The sequence below is a fragment of the Danio rerio genome, chromosome 16 (genome assembly GCF_052040795.2).
Source record: "Danio rerio strain M-AB ecotype USA chromosome 16, GRCz13ab, whole genome shotgun sequence".
NCBI lineage: Eukaryota > Metazoa > Chordata > Actinopteri > Cypriniformes > Danionidae > Danio > Danio rerio.
In genome coordinates, this window is record NC_141036.1 from 58,437,248 (window position 1) to 58,460,000 (window position 22,753).

The 22,753-nt window shown below is 36.9% G+C and overlaps 1 protein-coding gene and 1 long non-coding RNA gene across 6 annotated transcripts in view; one reads left to right on the plus strand and one right to left on the minus strand.

Annotated features, from left to right (window-relative positions):
- The window catches only part of spire1b (spire-type actin nucleation factor 1b), a 79,608-nt gene that overhangs the window by 24,437 nt on the left and 32,418 nt on the right, over window positions 1–22,753 (minus strand). For 4 of the 5 annotated variants that reach the window (XM_087288026.1, XM_087288028.1, XM_087288027.1 and 1 more), the window contains exons 5-9: window positions 20,043–20,168; window positions 16,623–16,697; window positions 14,225–14,389; window positions 12,169–12,255; window positions 9,522–9,651 (exon numbers count right to left, since the gene is read on the minus strand). In XM_087288026.1, the coding sequence (XP_087144152.1) occupies window positions 9,522–9,651; window positions 12,169–12,255; window positions 14,225–14,389; window positions 16,623–16,697; window positions 20,043–20,168 (583 nt within the window). Of the gene's footprint in view, window positions 1–6,282; window positions 6,325–9,521; window positions 9,652–12,168; window positions 12,256–14,224; window positions 14,390–16,622; window positions 16,698–20,042; window positions 20,169–22,753 lie in introns of all 5 variants that reach the window. The other variant, XM_087288025.1, reaches the window with a different exon arrangement.
- Window positions 10,205–12,703, plus strand: LOC147833524 (uncharacterized). Its single transcript, XR_015512317.1, has 2 exons — window positions 10,205–11,586; window positions 11,632–12,703. It is a non-coding gene; the product is annotated as an uncharacterized LOC147833524 (long non-coding RNA).

A 22,753-nucleotide genomic window follows, 5' to 3' on the forward strand; every position in this document is an offset into this window, starting at 1 on the left:
ATTTTCAGGGATTCTGCAAGTTTTACTAAGTCAATTTTAAAGGGACAGTTCACCCAAAGCAGTAAATCATGTCATCATTTGTTTACCTTGTCACAAACATCTTTGAGTTTCTTTTCTTCTGTTAAACACGACTAAAGTTTTTTATTTATTTTTTATAGCGTATTATTTTATTATTATTTATTTATTTATTTTTATTTTTGTATTGTAACATTTTAACAATACAAAAAGAAATATATATACAAATATACATGCCAGGGGGTAAGCATAAATCAAATACAAATATACATATGTAAAAATCAAATAAATATATTGTAGAGTTCACAAAGTTTTAAAGTGTGTAGGGCTTTCTTATTTAGAGTCTCTGATACTACTAATATATAAGCATAATTCAGTCATCAACATCTTGAAGTTGGGTTTCTTGTTGGTAAATTTACATTTGTGAATGTAAAATTTTGTTTGCAAAATAATTAAATTAATTAAATAAAAACAATTTTCCTCTTGAATAGGGTCCATAAAAATGCCAAAAAGTACATTTTCCCACTACAATGATAGAGGTTTAGAACACTGTAATTTGTTATTAATAAATTTTTGCACCACACTCCATAGTTGACTGAGTATGCGCAATGCCAAAATAAGTATAACACAGTCGACTCATATTCATTACAAAAAATACATTTTATATTAATCCCATTTTTACATTTTTGTAAATAATGTTTTGCTGGATAAAATATGAAGATTTTAAGAAACAGAAGATTATTGAGATATTTCTTTAATTTTATTTCTAACATGGTATTTCTGTGGTAACAGCCACACTTTTTTTCCAGCAAATCAGTTGATCCTTTAATAAAGACATCCAATAAGATTGAATATAAGGTAGAGTAATAAATTCTCTTTGGAAAAGGGTATGGATAGCTTTATTATTCCTCTTGGTATATATATTAAAACAGGTTTTGCCCACATATGATTTAGTGACATCAAAAGACGATGCATCAAAAGCATGGACTTGATTAATTTCTCTAAATAACATATGGACCCCTGAAGGAATTGAATTAATAACAGTTGAAAATTCTTGTTGGGTAATTGAAATTTTGTAATAAAAGAGGAATTCATCGTAAGAAAAGAGTACACCTTCTTTATTATATAATTGACTAACTAGATTAATTTTGTTTTCAAACCAATTATTTAAAAAAAGAGATTTGCGCTTGGATAAAATGTCTCTATTATTCCAAATGAAATAGCGATGTGGGGAGAAATTATGCTTATATATTAATGAAATATATATATTTTTTTTATAGCGTATTGCATGTGTCTTTCTCTTTGTCCCGCCTTCTTGTTGTTTTTTGTTATCCCATAGGCTTCTATACCAGCATGTATAAAAAGGAGCTTCTGGCAGGGTTTGAGGAACTCATTTGTGCTGCGATGGTTGCTGGGAGTGGAGCTCCTGGATTTCCCTTACCCCTCCTGCCGACGACCAACATTCAAACTTGTTACCATTGAATACGTTCAACTTCTTTTGAGAGTTTGAGTTTGTAGGGGTGGCCTGCCTATCTATTTGATTTCTTTTGACTATGTTTATGTTTAGGGAGGAAGGTAAGCTTCCTGTATTTTTCTTTAAATATTTTTCTTTAAATATTAAATATTACTTAATGCATTTACTAACATGAACTAATCACGAACAACACATGTACAGCATTTATTAATCATAATTGAACATTTACTAATGCATTAATAACATCCAAGTCCATGCTTCTTAACCTTATTTAATGCACCATGAGTTAACATGAACTAACAATGAACTACTGTATTTTCATTAACTAACGTTAACTAACATGAACAGATACTGTAGTAAATGTATTGTTCATTGTTTGTTCATGTTAGTAAAAGCATTAATTAACATTAACTAATAAACCTTATTGTAAAGTGTGACCAAATATTTATAGATAGTTTAGTTCATTTACTTTGCAGATTATTTAGTTTGTTATTTTGGCCTGTGGCCACCCTGAATAGATGCTCATTAAAATTACTACTTTTTTTAATAATAAATCTATTCAATTACTCTCAACTGAGTGTCCGAGTTTGGTTTTCGACCGAAGGGGATCTTTTGCATTAAGTTTTTGTTTAGTTTGTGAAATCCAACACCCCAACAAATTTGTTTTTTCGTTTATTATGCCCATGCTGTTTTCCCCCTAGACTTGAGGCGTAATAAACACAAAAGCAGATATTTTGAAAAATGTTGGAAACCAGTGTTTTGGAAGTCAATGGTTACCGGCGTCGAACATTCTTCAAAATATCTTCTTTTGTGTTCAACAGAAAAGTAGTAGTGAGCAAATTTGAAAGTAAAGTTTAGGGTAAAAATTTTGGGGTGAACTATCGCTTTATGAATGTTTAAGTCCATCAGGAACATTTTAAATGAAATTTAAGACCTACAGTTGAAGTCAGAATTATTCGCTCCCCTGTTTATCTTTTCCTCCAACTTCTGTTTAATAGAGAGCAGATTTTTTTCAACACATTTCTAAACATAATAGTGTTAATAACTCATTTCTAATAACTGATTTATTTTATCTTTGCCATGATGACAGTAAATAATATTAGACTAGATATTCTTCAAGACACTTCTATACAGCTTAAAGTGACATTTAAAGGCTTAACTAGGTTAATTAGGTTAACTAGGCAGGTTAGGGTAATAAGGCAAGTTATTGTATAAGGATGGTTTGTTCTGTAGACAATAGGAAAAAAATAGCTTAAAGGGGCTAATAATTGTCCCTAAAATGGTGTTTAAAAATTTAAAACTGCTTTTATTCTAGCCAAAATAAAACAAAAAAGTTGACGTTGGATTTTGACCCAGTTTCATTGATTTAAGGTTTACCTATTGGACACATTTTTTCATCAGCTAATAAGAAATCGTATAATATATTAACCTTTGCCGCCAGAAAAAATATTTTACTTAATTGGGTTAGTGATAAATCTCCATCACTTAAAGGTTGGCACAATACAATTTTTGAGTTAATTCCTCTGGAACATCTTACCCATGTTTTACACAAAATAATAATATTTTTTAAGTTTGGACTCTATATTTTGATTATTTGGAACCTGGTCTTTGCCCTATCATGCTGAAAGGAATATTGTAACTGTATTGTTATCTGAAAAACATGTTATTATCCTTTTTTTCTGATCTGTTTAATGTGGGGTAGTGCTCTTTTATATGTAATCTGAGCTGTGTTTGGTGTGGTAATTTTCTTTGTGTATCTTTTGAAGATGTTTTGCTTTGTCTGTATTGTTAAAATCCTATAAAGATAATTATATGGAAAAAAAATCAAAAGACAAAAAACAAATAAGACTTTCTCTAGAAGAAAAAAAATATTATCAGACATACTGTGAAAATTTCCTTGCTCTGTTAAACATCCTTTGGGAAATATATAAAAAAGAATAAAATAAAAAAATAAAAAAAAAAAGGGGGGGGGGGTGCAATAATTCTGCCTTCAACTGTATATCACAACATCTGTCACAACTGTACTGTAACACAGCTTATAGTAATTTGACTGCATGGCGAAATAAAGAACAACTCCACTGAATATAAATAAAATAATAAATCAGCAAATAAATAAATAAAGAAACAAACAAATAAATCTATATTCTAAAGAGTTTTGGAGCATTTCAACGAGTACTAATCCTAAATGATTCATTGATGAGCATGTCATGTCCTGGTTTGATAATGATACATTTGCATAACAGACACAAAGTTTGCTTGTAATATATAGTTTAGGCTAAATAAATCATCCTCAATTACAAAATGAGCCTATAAAAGCAGAAATAATAATGTTTTTCTAAAGGTAGAGGTCTATATTTAGTACACTTGTTAATTAAATGAAAATGTTTATGTGCTATTGTCATTATCATAATCATTATAATTATATTCAGTTTATTATGTTACTTCCATTGTTGATTAAAGTTACTTTTAAAAGTACTATTTTACAATCTTAAGAAACTAAATGTGTTTCTTAGTAACTTTTTAAGCAAAGGTGAGCAATGTATTTTTATTTTTTAAGATTAGGATAGGCTTAAAATTGTAATATATTACTTTTAGAAGTAACTTTGTCCAACACTGGTTACTTCCATATATATTTGTTCTAATGGCACAGTTAATCTCATTACTGGGTATTATACAATGCTTTGATCCCTTCGTAGTTTGTACTACTTAAAGAAAACAATTCTACGGGTGCCCTAAAAATGTAACCACGATAGATTTGCTCATATATTTATATGCAAAATTACAGACTAAAACCTGGTAAAATTATTAAAGAATCAAAACATATTATGTAATGTTTCTAATGCAATCCTCAAGACGTTTAAAAGCCTAAAATTGTGATTTTTAGTTTTTTTTTAATCTAACCTACACCAAACCTGCACAGAATCCTTGATTTTGCTTTAATATTTTCTCAATTTGTAATAGATTAGACCACTGTTAATGTGACTAAAGTTTCCAAACACCATTTAGAGCTGTTGTACATTAGAAAGTCAGGTGGTATTACCATTTCAACAGCATCACAGTACCGTGATGCCGCTATTTAACTGTAAAATGCATTTGCAATTGAAGAAAACAGACTTTCTTCTGTCTGTGGATCCTGAACACTCCATTTATCCTCAGATTGAATTCTGCACACTCATCCTCCCTGAAAAAACCCTTCACAGCGACTCATTCTGTAAAAACCTGCTCTCAGATCAGAGTGTGTTACAGTTAGCCGGTGTCTTATAATATAAACACATTTAAACACCACACAATAGTTAAGAATAGAGTGTGCAACACATTTCTAAACAACTAGTTTCTAATAACTGATTTCTTTTATCTTTGCCATGATCATAGTTAATAATATTAGACTAAATTTTCTTCAAGACACTAGAATTCAGCGTTAAGTGACATTTAAAGGCTTAACTAATTAGGGTGAAGTTAGGGTAATTAGGCAAGTCATTGTATAACAGTGGTTTGTTCTGGAGACAAAACAAAAAATATATAGCTTAGGGGGGCTAATAATATTGACCTTAAAATGCCTTTAAATCTGCTTTTATTCTAGCCGTAATAAAACAAATAATTATAGGAAATACTGTGAACAATTCCTGAATCATTTGGGAAATATCTGGAAAGTAAAAAAAAAAAAAATCAGGAGGGCGAATATCTTAATAATAATCATCACCTCGTCACTTTCATCATTAATGGTATTACTTTTACTTTTGTTATCATTATAATTATTATTACTGTTTTGACTTGTCCTCTGGTTATCTCCTCATTATCACTATTTATATCAAGTATTTATACCAATGTCGTTATTAAGGTAACTGTAGTTGTAGTAGAAGTAGTAGTAGTAGTAGTATCGATTGTGGTTGTGATTATTGAAGTAGTAGTTGTAGTGGTTCATGTAGTAGTTGATGTTGTTGGTATAGTGGTATCAGAAGTAGTAAAGGTGTTGTAGTAGTCGTAGTAGTAGTCGTTGTTGGTGTAGTATTATCAGTAGTAGATGTTGTCGATGTAGATGTTGTAGTAGCAGTGATTGCTGTAGTAATATCAGTAGTAGTAGTGGTAGATGTTGTTTTTGTAGTATTCGTTGTAGCAGACGCTGTAGTAGTATCAGTAGTAGTAGTTGTTGTAGTAGTATCAGTATTAGTAGACATTGTATTAATAGCCATGGTTGTGTCTGTAGCAGCAGTAGTAGTTGTAATATTAGTAACTTTCTGAAGTAGTAGTTGTGTACTTGTAGTTTATTATTATTGTTGTTGTCAGTTATTATTATTATAGTAAACACACACACACACACACACACACACACACACACACACGCACCTACCAGTACCTGACTATTGTTGTTGTTTTTGTTTTGTTTTTTGTTGCTTTTGTTGATGTTTCTTTATATTTGTATGATCCCAATTTATGTACCTTTTTGCATATTCTAAAAAAAAAAAGTTTGGAGAAATAAAAAATAAATAAAATAATAATAATAATAATCATAAATAACCAAAAAAAGTGTTAATAAGTAACCACTTATTCCACTTACTTTATCAAAGTTTTCACATTTGGTCACATTTCATTTAAGGGTCTCTGAATATGAACAATATCTATAACAAAATGGCCTTATTAAAATATATCATGATCTTAATTACTGACACTTGCCATTAAAAATATAACAAATTTAGAAATCTTTAGACCCTCAAATGAATGTCTGGACATGAAATGACATGAGACGCAACAAATAAAGCTGATTCAGCACAGACAGCACTACAGCACAGCTTTACCTGAGGAATCAAAACTCTGAGACATGCTAAGAGGCCGAATGGCTGCAAGAAAACAGGCAGGAGTTTAGATTCACAACAGCAGAACAGTGTCAATTAACAATTATTATTAGGGAGACAGGTTATAGTGTAAGTGGCAGCGCTTGCGGGTGAGCTTCTGTGTATGAAAATATATGTGTTGAATTAATTTGCCTTATTTTGCATAATCTATACCAGGGGTGCCCAAACTTTTTCTTTTGAAGGGCTAAAAACCTAATTTGATTGAGGGCAGTGTTCTGAAGATATGTACTGTATATCCAACTGTACTACAAAGTTGCCATGGATAATTTCCTCATTTAATTCAAAATAAATAGAAAACATTACTTTCATAATCATATTAATTAATGCATTATATATTACATTTTATAATGGCCCTATTATAATGAAAACATAAGAATTCCATATATAACACAATGGAGTTTAATGCCGAATACACTAGCCAAGCTGCCTTTGCACGTTAAGCAACAGTATGCTTATTTCAAAAATTGGATTTATTCACATTTAATTAAAACATTTGCTTTTTTTGTAGCTTAACAATAAAACAAACCAATGAAAGGTTACGTTAAATTAGAAATGACAATGTGTATTAAAGGCATTAACCCCAATCCTTCCCAAAATTCTCCCTCTCTTCTTACATCGAAAACCCGAATAAGTTTACTGAACAGAATTAATTGAGTAAACTTATTGCCTTAAATTAATTGAGTAATAGAGTCTCCCAAAACTGGATAAAATTTTTGAAAAGTTGGGGGGGGGGGGGGGGGGGTTGGTAGGGGGCAGTGGCGGTGTTGTCGCGCACAACTTGAAAACGGGTGTTGGGGGGGCTGTCGTGCGCGAACTGAAGAGCTGGGGAGTGGATGTCGCTCGAGAACTAAAGAGCGGGGGTGGGGTGGTTGGGGGGGGATTTCTATCCAAGACTAAAAGGGGCATGTGCACTGCACAGGTTGAGCCCTATGTGTGCATGTTCCTGTGTGTAATTATATACTATTAAAAAATGTTTAAAATAAAAATAAGTGGCCATTTATTCCCATTATGGTGAATAAATATACATGAAGCCTTGTTTTCTGGTTAAAAAAAGACCTTCCACTAAAAGGTTGCACATATTCGCATTTTACAGCCAAGACTACACTACAGCACAAGGCTGGGGAAGGTTACAGAAACATTTCTGCTGCTCTGAAAGTTCCATTGAGCACAGCGGTCTCCATCATCCGTAAGTGGAAGATGTGTAACCACCAGGATTCTTCCTAGAGCTGGCCGGCCATCTAAGCTGAGTGATCGGGGGAGAAGGGCCTTAGTCAGAGAGGTGATCAATAACCTGATGGTCACTCTGTCTGAGCTCCAGCGTTCTTCTGTGGAGAGAGGAGAACCTTACAGAAGGACAACCATCTGTGCAGCAATCCACCAATCAGGCCTGTATGGAGGAGTGGCCAGACGGAAGACACTCCCCACCTGGAGTTTACCAAAAGGCATCTGAAGGACTCTCAGACCATCAGAAACTAAACTCTCTGCTCTGGTGAGACTAAAACTTCAACTCTTTGGAGTGAATGCCAGGCGTTGTGTTTGGAGAAAAGCAGGCAGCGCTCATCACCAGGCTAACAGCATCCCTACAGTGAAGCATGGTGGTGTTGGCATCATGCTGTGGGGATGTGTTTCAGCAGCAGGAACTGGAAGACTAGTCAGGATAGAGGGAAAGATGAATGCAGCAATGTACAGAGACGTCCTGAATGAAGACCTGCACAAGAGTGCTCTTGACCTCAGACTGAGGCGACGCTTCATCTTCCAGCAGGACAAGGACCCAAAGCACACCGCCAAAATATTAATGGAGTGGCTTCACAATAACTCAGAGAATGTCCTTGAGTGGCCCAGCCAGAGCCCAGACCTAAATCCTATTGAACATCTCTCAAGAAATCTGAAAATGGCTGAACACCATCACCTTCCATTCAACCTGATAGAGCTTGAGAGGTACTGCAAAGAGGAACGGGCACAAATTCCCAAAGACAGGTGAGCCAAGCTTGTGGCATCAAATTCAAAAAGACTTAAGGCTGTAATCGCTGCCAAAGGTGCATCAACAGAGTATTGAGCAGAGGCTGTGAATACTGATGCACATCTGATTTTTCAGCTTTTTTATTTCTAATAAATTTGCAAAAATTTCAAAACTCTTTTTCCACATTGTCATTGTGGCGGATTGTGTGTAGAATGTTGAGGAAATTAATGACTTTTATCCATTTTGGGATAAGACATAAAAATCATAAAATAATGTGGAAAAAGTGAAGCGCTATCAATATTTTCGGATGCACTGTATATATGTGTAAGAAACTAATTTAAATAAATAAATAAATAACTAAATAAATAAGGAAATGAAATAATAATACAAATTATTATTTAAACCAGGGGTTCTCAAACTTTTTTCATCAAGTACCACCTTAGAAAAAAATTGTCTCTCCAAGTACCACCAAAATGAGCAGTATTGAAATACAGTAGTGTAGTAGGCCCAGTAAAGCAGCTACAACTCTGCACAGTTGAAAAACCTGGCAGATTACCTCAGAAATATAGCCTATATATAATATATGGCATATTATATACATAATTTTTTATAAATTTTGAATTATACGTAGCATGTACATGACATATTTCATTCCTCCGTGTACCACTGGAAGGAAGCCTGCGTACCACTAGTGGTACACGTACCACAGTTTGAGAACCACTGATTTAAAGTATTTAATATTTATTTATATGAGAATTAAGAGTATTTTTTTTTAAATGCCTTTGAATTTTCTTTGTATAAAAAATCAAGGTGATCGAGTGCTATTTAGATGAAGCCGTCATTTCTCAAATGAATTCATTTTTAGCACCTCGTCTGACAAGTAATGCACCCCCAACAAAAAATCCTTGAGCCGTCACTGCTGGCATGTTGTGCCATTGAGACAATAAGAGACACTCATGACAGTATCAGCCATGTTTGAAGCATTTTCAGGCCACACATAGAAGATGGCACTTGTGTTGCAATCAGACTAAATGTCAAGGCGTCTTTATTTGTGTGATTGTTCATGTGAGCTGAACGTCACTCGTCTGATTACAACATGGAGCTGTGAGTGTGTGCAGTGACCTTCATACATGATCCATGATGCACATTCAGATCAAGTGACAACTCTTTTACAATGACATTTCTGTTCATCTTAAATGCAGGTACCGTACTGTATTCTTACCAAATCGACTCCTGCGGATCTGATCGGGCGACACGGGCCTCAATTTCCTCTCTGATTTGATCTCTTCAAGTATTCGCTCATGTAAGCTGGGAGGACGTTCGGCCTGTGGCTTGAGTTTTCGTGCTGCCACCTAAAATAACGCATATATTTAATGTATTTAAGATGCATTGAGTGAATTTTGTCAAACAATATTGATATCATAAAGCAGCACCATAGCAAATAAAACAGACGGAGCACATTTAGGCCACGCCCACACCAGGGAGGAAAATATCCAACCCTCTACGTCAGGGGTGTCCAAACTCAGTCCTGGAGGTCCTGCAAAGTTTAGCTCCAAGCCCAATCAGACACACCTGGGCTAGCTAATCAAGCTCTAATAAAAGTGTTGCATGCAGAACTGTTGCAAACAATTTATTTGTGTTGAATTTAAACAAACAAATTAACTTTAATGATGTTTAACTTAATTTGTTTATTTAAATTCAACACAAATAAATTGTTTACGACCACTTAACGTAAAAACATTGAGTAAATACAAGAAATCTCTGAATTATTTTTTTCAGTGTAGGCTTTCTAGAAACATCCTTGCAGCTGTGTTGAGGAATGTTGGAGCTCCAGGACCAAGTTTGGACACCCCTGCTCTACATTGATTTTCTATTGAGGAAAGCATTGTCATTTTTTTTTTTTTTGTAAACAATTTTAATCAGGGCCACACGATCAGTGCTTAATTTGTAAATAAATAATACCCAGAACAAAACCAGGAAACAAAAGTTACCGTGACCGACGTCCACCACACAATTTCAGTTTTACTGGAACATGACGCCATTAAATGGTGATAGCACAAAAAAGACACACATTTCTGAACGGTCTATAACTATTTTCTGCCATATAACGTTATAGGCCAGTCATGGATGATAAAACATGTAGCTACAAAACAATCACTATTTAGTCCACTTCTATTATTACTTCATATTATGTGCCAATTGAAAAAAAAAAAAAGATTAAATAGCTCACAAGAAGAGCCCGCGGTTACCTCTTCGGTCATATTTTCTGGCTAACTTGAGATCGCTTTGCTTCTGTCTCCCGCTATCCTGATCCATTCGCAGGGTTTCATCTCCTCGAGATCTTTTTTGATCAGGCTCATTATCAGATTTACTCATGGATTTAAAAATGAAAATTTGCTTGACTGCCTCTTTGCTATTTTAAAAATACAGACATTATTTAGGTATGCCACTTTGACATTTAACATTTCACCAACCAACCAACCAATGAGAGTGATTGTAAACATAAGAAAGCTGATTGGCTGAAAATATTGTTGAGGGCCAATAATTAAACGCGACTTTTGCTTTAACTTGCGCATGGTGACTACCGTCATGTGCGTGTACGCGCACGCACAATCCACACAGCCTTCTCTTGCACTCATTCTCTTTTTCTCTCTCTCTCTCTTACACATACACACACACTGGATCCTTAAAAAAAATACCAGAAAGCAAAACACAAATATCTGAGATTTTCCGGAACAGGATCCAGCTCAAATTAAGCACACGATACAGGGAAAATATGCGATATGTGATATTGTCAATGAGTGTTGCAAAAACACACTATTTTATCAGCAACTTTAATTAAAAAACTTTTACTTATGTAATGATCATACTGAAATAAACAGGTAATAGCAATTTTTATGAGCTAAATAATTAAAGCAAACTATATCAGGGTGCGGGGTGGCTCGGCACGGTGGCTCTGTGGTTAGCACTGTGCCCTCACAGCAAAAAGGTCGCTGGTTCGAATCCCGGCTGGGCCAGTTGTCATTTCAGTGTGGAGTTTGCATGTTCTCCCCGTGTTGGTGTGGGTTTCCTCCAGGTGCTCCGGTTTCCCCCACAGTCCAAACACATGCGCTATAGGGGAATTGGATCAACTAAGGGCCTACTCACACTATGCCATCCGTACCGTGCCCAGGCCCGTTTCCCGGATTGTTTGAGAAGTGTGAGTGCGCTGAATCGGGCTCAAGCACGGTTCACTTTGCCGGCCCTGGCCCGGTTGGAAGAGGTGTGCCTGAGCGCGGTTCACTTGGGTTTTGGCGCGGTACGCTTGTGTGTGAGTGCAAAACGCGCCAAAGCCCGAAACTGAAAGCGAGACGTGTCTTTTAAGGGACTGTTTCATATGGATTTATTAATCATTCTTACTGTTCAGTGAACGCAAACTGCCGTAGCTTATTAAAGACACAAACCCCTCACTGGATGACAGCTGCACCTTCAGCAGACCTCCTCATTCCTGCAGCACGAGAGCTTTATGATTGTTTATGAGCGCCAAAAGTGGCGGATCTGTTCGGCGAATTATCTGACTGCGTGTCCCCGCATCCCTAAGGACTGTTTGGCGAAATATTTGACGGCATATCAAACGACTGAAACGATATAACTAGAGAAATCTCCACTGTGCTGCTGAGTGAAAGAGCGCTTCTCACTGAACAGCGCAGCAGCGATGACATAAGTGTGCCGAAGCCCGTTTGTGGTGTGAGCGCGGGCCGTCGGGGGAGACGGGAGGGGGGACATACTCGAACCGTGCTTTGGCCCGGTTCGAGGCAACTGTACCTAGTGTGAGTACGGCCTAAGGCAAGCCCTGATGAATAGAGAAGATGTGAATTAGGATCACTCACAGGATTGAGAGGTGGTCTGGATCTGATAAAATCCAGTATGACCTCATGAGCGCTCTTCTTTAACCTGGGAGGAATATCTCCATTCACCTGAGACAGAAAGAGAGACGGAGATCTGAACACATTTCTGTAGGCAGGTTAGGGTAATTAGGCAAGTCATTGTATAACAGTGGTTTGTTCTGCAGACATCTGAAACACAAATATTGCTTAAGGGGGCTAATAATATTGACTTTAAAATGGTTGTAATGAAATAAAAAACTGCTTTTATTCTAGCCACAATAAAACAAATAAGACTTTCTCCAGAAGGAAATAATATATGGAAATACTGTGAGAAATTCCTGAATCTGTTCAACATCATTTGGGAAATACTTAAGAAAAAAATAAATAAATCACAGGAGGGCGAATAAGTTAGATGTCAACTGTATATAGTTATTGTTTATTTTTTTCTCAATCTCAGTTATTTAAAGGGCACCTATGGTGTAAAATCTACTTTTTAATAGTCATATTGGTGATATAAACACACACAGCTTTTTTTTTTAATTTAACAACATAAAAACAGTGGACCAATTGGAGCGGTATTCAGAGCGACCGCAACTTGACATAGGAGTGCGGCCCCCCCGCCCACCAATGCTGATTGACAGGAGCGTCAACATATCCTCAGTTTGTTGATTCATGTCCACCATTTTCAGCGTGTGAGTCAAAGCAACACAATCTCACGGCAATTCGTAACTTTTTCATTTAGTGGCTAATTGGTATGAATTCGTACGATCTAATTCGTACAATTTAGTACGATTTGCTTATCCCCCAATGACGGTTGGGGTTAGGGGTGGGGTTAGGTGCCACACCTCCTTTTTAAAATCGTATCATTTCGTACAACTGAAATCGTACGAATTCGTACGAATTAGCCACTAAACTGGCAAAACGTAAAATACTTACGTTTTCTCGTGAGATCAGGCTGGTCAAAGCGATATCACTAAAGGAACACCCGTGCTCTATTTTTAGATGTAAGGCTCATCGGGCTCAACACAAGATCAACATTCTCCGCATTATCGCTTTAATCAGAATTATTGTTTGTACCTTTTGGTAGGTTTGCAAACATGTGTACTTTTCATTACGTCTACCTTAAACTTCAGCCGGTCGCATCACAGAAGCTCCCTGTGATCTTAACTAGGTGCAGCTGGAAAAGTGCGAGCGCGTTGTCTTATGTGCGCATCTCTCCATTGGAAATATTATAACAAACTTGCCTGCAGGTCGCACACCAGAAGCGCCTCTTTGCGTGGCGCCGTGCATTTCGGAGTTCTGGGCGTGGGTTTCTGTCAGGGTGCAAGTGGCGTCGCCTCAGGTCGGCAGCTGGGCGGTCGCCGACTTGGGGCGCCGTTGTGTTTGTCCTGGTGGAGGCCTGTGTTTGGAGTTCTGGAATGCATGGCGCTGCATGGTACGACGATTCGGGACACTTCATGTTTCTGCTGCACCACTGAGAGTGTCTGGTGTGTCGTGTCGCGGCACATCCGGTGCCTCAGTCAAAGTTAATTCAGTGTGCGTGGTTATTAGTCTCATTGTACAAGCTCGGCACTTGAAACTAGCACACAGTTGGCTGTAGAACTATACAAAGACACAAATGATTTTGTACTTTCCGCTTGGTCTGTGTCCGAGTCGTACATGTACAGCTGAATGCTGATCCTAGCTTAGCTTAGTCTGTCAGCCTGTCTGTTGCAAACACAGAGCGTGGGAGTTCTTGGCTCCGCCCCCTTGTTACGTTGGGCGGGAAGCCAAAACTAATTTTCATGTGAAGCAACACGCCCCTAAAACAGCGAGCTCTGAATACACCATCACTTCTGAACACATTATAATAAAATAATCTGAGCTGTGTGTTGAACTGAACCTAAACTGACACACTCAGAATAACCATAATACTAATAATAAATCATAAAAAAGGGGTAAACTATGTGCCCTTTAAATATTCTCTCTGTCCTCTTGTGTTGATATACATGTATGCGCCCACACCACACAAAACTCATAGTGTCCAGATACAAACGCCTGTTGTGTTCTCTGAGCTCACCATGACTTTGCGCAGCTTGTAGCGTTTTGCGCGGATGTCGTCCATCAGCATCTCGTATGGCGTGAGCTGAAACTCTATGGGCAGCGGGTTATACTGCCGTTCCTGCACCTTCTTCAGCTTCACACCATTCCTCAGATCCCGCATCACCTGCACCCACAGCCACGCCTGACCACACGAGAGATTACAGTTCAGTTTTAGCTCGTTTAATAACAGTTAAAAGTTATTATGTACTTGCCTTAAGAACAGTAAATGAATTCAAGAGTCCTAATCAATCAAGTCAGAGAGTCAGTGTATTTCTTGGTTTCAATATTTTTATTATCAGAAAATTTCACTGACATTTACTTAAAAATACACTTTTATTATTTTATTTTATTAAACATAAAACTTGCATTCAAACAATTAAAGATTTGAAAAGTAAAGAAAATAAAATAATAATTGAAAACAACAACAAAAAAAAACAGTCATGAAATTAATAATTACTTAATACTTATAAAAAGTAATAATAATAATAATAAAATAAATAATAAAATAAATAATAAAATAAATAAATAAATAAATAAAAACATGCATTCCCCCAACCAACCACCCACCAGTGCTATCCAACAGTAAACGTAGGTACTAAAGGCATAGTAAACATATTAATTACAAGTTTGTAAAAAGGAAATAAAAGTGGACCTTTTCTGTTATTTTTCTTTTCTGTTATTTTTGCTAAATAACAGAACCTTGTCTATTAAGGTATACCTGATTTTTTTCCAGATGTAGTGTACCTGTTAACTCTGTCAGCCATAATTTTAGAGTTGGAACTTCTTTTTTCTTCCAAAACAAAAGGATGAGTTTTTTAGCAGAGATCAACCCATATTACACAAACTGTTGTTGTACCCGTGTAAGTCTCAAGAATTCTTCGGAAACTCTAAATATAATTAATATAGGATCTGGTTCAATCGGAAAGTCTAGTGTAGCTGGAAAGACTTGAAATATTTTGTTCTAGAAACTCTGTAATTTGGGACACATAATAGGAATGAGACAGGTTGGAATCTAAGAACTGACATTTGTCACACACTGGGGACACTCCTGGAAATATTTTATTTAATTTACACCTGGAATAATGAAGCCTATGAAGCACTTTAAACTGTATGAGACAGTGTCTTGCATTAATAGAACATTTGTGAACCAGTTCAAGACTTTGTTCCCAAATTTCACTTAGAATTTCTACTGCAAGTTCTTCTTCCCAAGGAGATTTAATGTTCTCCACAGATGGACTTTTCATCTGTTCTAAGCCCTTGTAAAGCAAGGAAATGGTACTACTATCTCTTAAACAGCTTTCCAGAAATGTGTCCAGATACATAGGTGATGCTGTGGCATAATTAGTAATGCTAGACTTCACAAAGTCTCTTATTTGAAGGTATCTAAAGAAGTGATTAGAAGGAATATTGTATTTCTCACACAGCTGCTGAAATGAAGCAACATTTCCATCTACATATAAATCCCCTACTTTTCACAATCCTACACTGTTCCAAAACTCAAATGCATTATCTAACATCGAAGGGCGAAAAGCGGGGTTAGCTGAGATGGAGAGCAAAAACGACATTTGGGTAAATTTGAAATGAGTCTTTAACTGTTTCCAAATACGAACAGAATTATGAATAACAGGATTATGATTATAAAATGACCTAGTTATACCTTTAGGTGATAAAAGGAGTCAGTGTATTTCTTTTGTTAAACAAATATATTTAGCAGAAAAAATTAATAAGTAAAGAAGGTAACTTTCATCAGTGGAGCATTTAAAGAATAATGACTTAGGAAATTAGGCAATGACATTTAGCATAAATTGGTTAAGAAACGATCAACAGTCTCAGAAATTAATAGCAATGTATTATATCTTTGGAATTGGGGTCATCGCTGTGAAATGTTTTCATGTCTTGATGCTTATTCTTTTTATATTTTCTTCCTTTTTCCCAAAGTGATTTTGTTAAACTAAAAATGGTATTAAAATTCTTAAGTATTAAACTTTTAAAAAGCAAGCTAAAAGGCCACATTTGACTCAAATTTAAACAATTATGTGTTTAATTTAAATATTCTTTGCATTGATATTTATAGGGATTTAAGCAGTACGGGATCAAGTAAAAAAAAAAAAAAAGCTTTTCCTACATAATAAGCAAATTAAATAAAATTTTAAATTATTAACCCAAAACTGATCTAAATACTTCTAAAACTCGTAAACCCGCGCTATAGAAGACACTAGATTCCTTTCTCAACTCAGTTCGGTTAAAATGCTCCTCCCATCAGATCACCACTTCATCTGTATATTAATAGTCATTTATACTAAACTGAGGAAGGATGTGGCAAAATTAGAGCCAATCAGAAGTCTCCATTGTTGACAGATTGACAGATCACTCACCCAATCAGCATTCTGCAGCTCGTTTAGCTCCCTTCCAGGCTCGTCAACAGAGTCTCCCTCTATTTTACGCAGATTCTGTTCAATCAGAGAGAGACACAACACTTCAGAAAGCAGCAGAGCTGAACACAATCCTACATAATCTATAAATGTGCAGCGCATGAAGCTGCGGTCACACTAGAGTTTGTGTGTGCGAAATTCTGTCGTGCGGCGCTGCAAAAAGGGGACGGATTAAACAAGATGATTAGATATTGAAAAAAGCGAGCAATTGCTTCATGTTTTAAATTTCTGTCCGGAGAGGTCATGTTTTGATCCTCGATTGGTCTCACGCAGTCAAGTGATGCGATTTCGCAGGTCAGAGTATGACCCTGCTTTTCCGGTCTGACGCATTCGCATGCGTATGAATGGAAGTCTATGGGAGGAAAAGCCCAGTGTGATCCGCAGCTTGACTGAGCCTCGTTGTTGTCATTTCCTTTATTGGGGGAATGTTTTTGTGGACTCAATATGTAGCATTTCAGCATAGCCCAATGTAAAAGAAAAGATTAAAAGCAAGCTATCAACAGAATCACAAACATATTTATACAGACAAGATATCACTGATTAGTGTTCAACAGTCTGATTGACACTGGAATAGACCAATTAGACCAATGAATTAAAAACTAACAACAATTAGACCAATCTCTGTCAATAATGTATTATTTCATGCCCAAATTAAAAGAAAAGAAAAAGGACATTAATGAAATTCTGCAATGAAACACGATTTTTAACATTAGTTAACTAAAATCAATGCTTTTTGCACATGCACTAGTGTTATGGAACTGGAAATCCTAAATTTATGATGATATATGAATAAAAATGGACACATAATGTGTAAATTAAACTCTCAAACCCTGCAGACCCAGTACCAGTGCTTTTTTAAATTATATTTATTTATTTATTTATTATTATTTTTTTAATATATAGTGCATTTATTGTGTATAGCCATACACCTAAAGCGCTTCACAATCATGAGAGGGGGGTCTCTCTACATCACCACCAGTGTGCAGCATCCACTTGGATGATGCGATGGCTGCTACAGGACAACTGCGCCAGTGCGCTCACCACACACCAGCTATTAGTGGAATGGAGAGACGGTGATAGAGCCAATACGGTGGATGGGGATGATTGGGAGGCCATGATCAGGAGGGCCAATTGAGGGACTTGGGCCAGGACACCGGGGTTACACCCCTGCTCTTTCACGAGAAGTGCCATGGGATTTTTAATGACCACAGAGAGTCAGGACCTTGGTTTAACGTCTCATCCGAAAGACGGCGCCCACTGACAGTGTAGTGTCCCCTTCACTTTTACTGGGGTATTATGACTCACACAGACCGCAGGTTGGGCGCCCCCTGCTGGCCTCACTAACACCACTTCCAACAGCAACCTAGTTTTTCCCAAGTGGTCTCCCATCCAGGTACTGACCAGGCTCAGCCCTGCTTAGCTTCAGTGAGTAGCCGGTCTTGGGCTGCAGGGTGATATGGCTGTGGCCGTCATCGAGTTTCGCTTAAGGATTTAAAGGTCTAGCATTTTACCAGACCCCCTTAAGTGTTTTCGTTTGAAAGTGTAGAATCTATATTTTATGCACATATGCATCATTTTGGTTTTTATTCTACTGTACAAAAGTTATTTACACTTAAATACACAGTATTTTGGATACCCGAGCTGGGTATTTTACATTGGTTCATTTTCATATTTTTCATATGACACATGTACAAGTTATAGCTCAAATGAAAGCTCTTGGCGGTGCTCATACGGTTCTAGCATTGTTTTTACTGAATTGTATTCACGTATCAAACAGTTGCCAAATAAATATCGGTGTTTTCATGGTGCAGAAATGAAAACAATACATTTATGATCAATAAGCAGCCCCAGATAGCACAGACAGCTGTCATCTCTTACCTTATGCTGTGCGCTTCAGGGCTATTCTCCTCTGTTTTTGAGGTGATGTGCATAAGTAATCCTTTTATATGTCTGACGTGCTCCAAACACAGTGAATTATGTTTGATCAAACAAAAGAATAGTGAAATATGAAAACAATGATCGCTCCCTGTGGCTTGTACAGCACCTCTCATCAGTTGGAACACAATAACTTTTGCATAGATTATAGTAGAGACATTTTTCTTTTTTCCTATGATTACAGACATGTGCAGGAACCACCGAAATTAATTACAGCACGCTAGACCACACACAACCTAAAAGGTACACTTTCACATTTGAGTTTATAAAAAATATACAAAAATCGCCTCTTTTTTATTAGGTGTTTATTATAACACAGACAACATCTACAGATATTTTAAACACCTTTAATAGTGTTTTATGAAAAATTCAAAGGGTTTTCTTTAAAATGATACCAATTTTTTGCATTTACACCTCTGCATGTGGATTTGGGAAACTTTTAAATTTGGGTAGGCAAAATCCAGGCGGAAATCCCAAAATAGCATTTGACTTTAGGAGGTTAATGAAAATAGCGCACACCTGATGCGCTTACAGACGAAATAAAACAAATAAGACTTTCTCCAGAAGAAACAAATGATCGTAAATACTGTAAAAAATGTTTGGCTCTGTTAAACATCATTTGGGAAAAATTTGAAAAAGAAAACAAATCACAAGAGCGTAATAAATGTGACTTCTGCTGTACATTCACTTGTTTTGTCATTGTATTTTAAGCCATCTCTCTGTGTGGAGCTGAGCCCAAACGGTGGCGTCATTACGGCCAAATCCCAGCTTTAGTTTGTAAATAAAAGGCCTTCCAGTGCAGTAACAGTAAACCCCCATGGGAAGCAGCACAGAGAGAGACAGCTTGTGAAGGCGACTCGTCTCATCTTACACTAAAAAGCCCATAAAGAGGTGCTGTAGATGCACAGCAAACACACTTTCCTGTGGATGATTCTGTGTGAAAGTAGGAGACATTTCAATGTGGAGACGCTCTGAACGCATTCTGTGTGCAAACTCAGAGCTGACATTATTAGCCTGCAGCACATAAACAATGGCCACACAATTAGGACATGAATGCTGGCTTACAACAGATCACATCTGAGTTTGTAGGATTATTTGAGATTTCTTGCACCACTGAGAAATGTGATTTTGGTGTTTCATCCCCACTTTCCATCTTCTATATGTATTAATATGTATATACATTCATTCATTTTCTATTGGCTCAGTCCCTTATTTATCAGGGGTCACCACAGCGGAATGAACCGCCAACTATTCCAGCATATGTTTTACGCAGTGGATGCCCTTCTAGCACCCATACACACTCATTCATACACACAAACTCATACACTATGGCCAATTTAGTTCATCAGCTCCCCTATAGCGCATGTGTGTGAACTGTGGGGGAAAGCAGAGCACCTGGAGGTGTATTTGCAGTGAGATTTCTCTGACCTCTTTGGCGCTCCGGATCTTCTCCAGGAATGTGCAGAGCTCTTTGGTCTCGGCGTACAGAGCTCGACACACCGCCTGATAGTGGCTGTGAGCGTCTGCTGGAGATGGCAGGTGAAGCGTGCACAGCTACAGACAGAGAAAAACACACACCAGTTCATTCAGCTATATATATATATATATGCACACACAACAGTTACAAAATAACTTACGATAATGCTCCAAAAACTAGTATACCCAAATTTATGTTTTAGAAAAACATTAAATGCAAATTAAAAAGAGAAAAAAAATCAAGGGAAGCTAAAAAATTGAAAAATTTTGTTGACATTTTGTAGGTCATATACGTGACAATTCAAAAAGTTGAGATGCCAAACAAGAGCCTATCTATTCATTAAGGTGGAGCTATCAGTTCTTTAGGATGGGGCTATCCATTCTTTCGAGCGGGGGTATCAGTTCTTTAGGAAGGGGCTATTAATCCATTAGGGTGGGACTATACGTTCTTTAGGGTGGGGCAATCTGTTCTTTAGGGCGTGACTATCAGTTCTTTAGGACGGGATATTCAGTCCTTTAAGGTGGGACTATCAGTTCTGTAGGGCGGGATCATCAGTTCTTATGGGCGGAACTATCAGTTTTTTAGGACTGTATTATCAGTACTTTTGGGAGGGGCTATCAGTCCTTTAGGCCAGGACTATCAGTCCTCTAAGGCAGGACTATCAGATCTTTAGGGTGGGATTATCAGTGTTTATGGGCAGGACTATCAATTCTTTAGAAGGGGATTATCTGCCTTTTAGGGCAGGGCTATCAGTTCTTTAGGGTGGGACTATCAGTTCTTATGGGAGGGACTATCAGTTCTTTAGGACAGGGGTATCAATTCTTTAGGGTGGGACTATCAGTCCTTATAGGCGGGACTATCAGTCCTTATGGGTTGGACTATCAGTTCTTTAGGACAGGATTATCAGTCCTTTAGGGTGGGACTATCAGATCTTTAGGGTGGGACTATCAGATCTTTAGGGCGGGACTATCAGATCTTTAGGGCGGGACTATCAGATCTTTAGGGCGGGACTATCAGATCTTTAGGGCGGGACTATCAGATCTTTAGGGTGGGACTATCAGATCTTTAGGGTGGGACTATCAGATCTTCAGGGCGGGACTATCAGATCTTTAGGGTGGGACTATCAGATCTTCAGGGCGGGACTATCAGATCTTCAGGGTGGGACTATCAGATCTTTAGGGTGGGACTATCAGATCTTTAGGGCGGGATTATCAGATCTTTAGGGTGGGACTATCAGATCTTTAGGGCGGGACTATCAGATCTTTAGGGCGGGACTATCAGATCTTTAGGGCGGGACTATCAGATCTTTAGGGCGGGACCATCAGATCTTTAGGGCAGGACTATCAGATCTTTAAGGCGGGACTATAAGTTCTTATGGACAGGATTAACAGTTATTTAGGATGTGATTATCAGCCCTGTAGGGTGGCGTTATCAGCGCATGTTTCATTTCTACTCTGCCTTTATCCATTCGTCAATCTTTTTTTCAGCAATTCAATATTTAATCATTTTGTTAGCAATGCCCATCTTCCAACAATCCAATTCATTCCCAAAGGATGAAACCATGCACCGTGCATAATGCAAAGACCTAGTTGAAGATATTTCTTTTATTTGTGTAACTTAAAATTTGTCAATCAAATTATAAAATTAATTAATAAAATTAAATATGTGTAAATTTGTTTTAATTTAGGATTTAGTTATATTATATTTTACCTTCACAAAGAAGCATGCAGATATAGCCTGATAAAAGTACATCTTTCCATCTACTGTAAAATGTCTTCAATCTCATTTTGTTAAAAAAAATAATCTAAAAACTTGTGAATCAAATTGAATCATGAGTGAATGAATTAATAACTACATCCTTATGTTCAATTATTCAGCACTTAGATGTTGATGTAGTGAATGTTTTTGACATGAGGATGGGTCAGAAGCAAACATTGATCTGTGCTGCAGCATATGAATGTGTCATTAATGAAATAAATGGACAGAAGGTGTGGTGAGTCACTCTTGGCTTCATACTGACAGCAGTCTGTGCATTTTGCAGCCCATTAGTGCAACTAAAATATCAACACATTACTTAAATACATGCATACTGAATGAGTCCGTCATGAAAATGCTGCTATTGCTAGTGTTTCCACGGATTTTACATTCAGTTTAATGTTAAAGCAGACTGATATAGCCTGTCAACAATATTCCCAGAAAACTAACTGCAGAATAAACACCTGTAAACGTATATGACCCTGTCAGTTCTCCTAATCTCTTAAGCAGGGGTCACCAAACTTGTTCCTGGAGGGCCGGTGTCCTGCAGATTTTAGCTCCAACCCTAATCAAAAACACCTGAACAAGCTAATTAAGGTTTTACAAGGTATACTTGAAACACCCAGGCAGGTGTGTTGAGGCAAGTTGGAGCTAAAACCTGCAGGGACACCGGCCCTCCAGGACCGAGATTGGTGACCCCTGCTCTAGAGTAACATCTCCAAGTTCGGGTGAAACAATTTGTCAGAAAAACTTCAGCCTGACTCCATCTTTTAATAATACTATGAGACATGTTTAATTTAGTAATTTTAATTTGTAATTTAGAAGTAAATATTAAATGGCATATAGAGGTTTTTGCATCTGAACTCTTCAAACATGAAAATATAACAACATTTTTATCATAATTTTC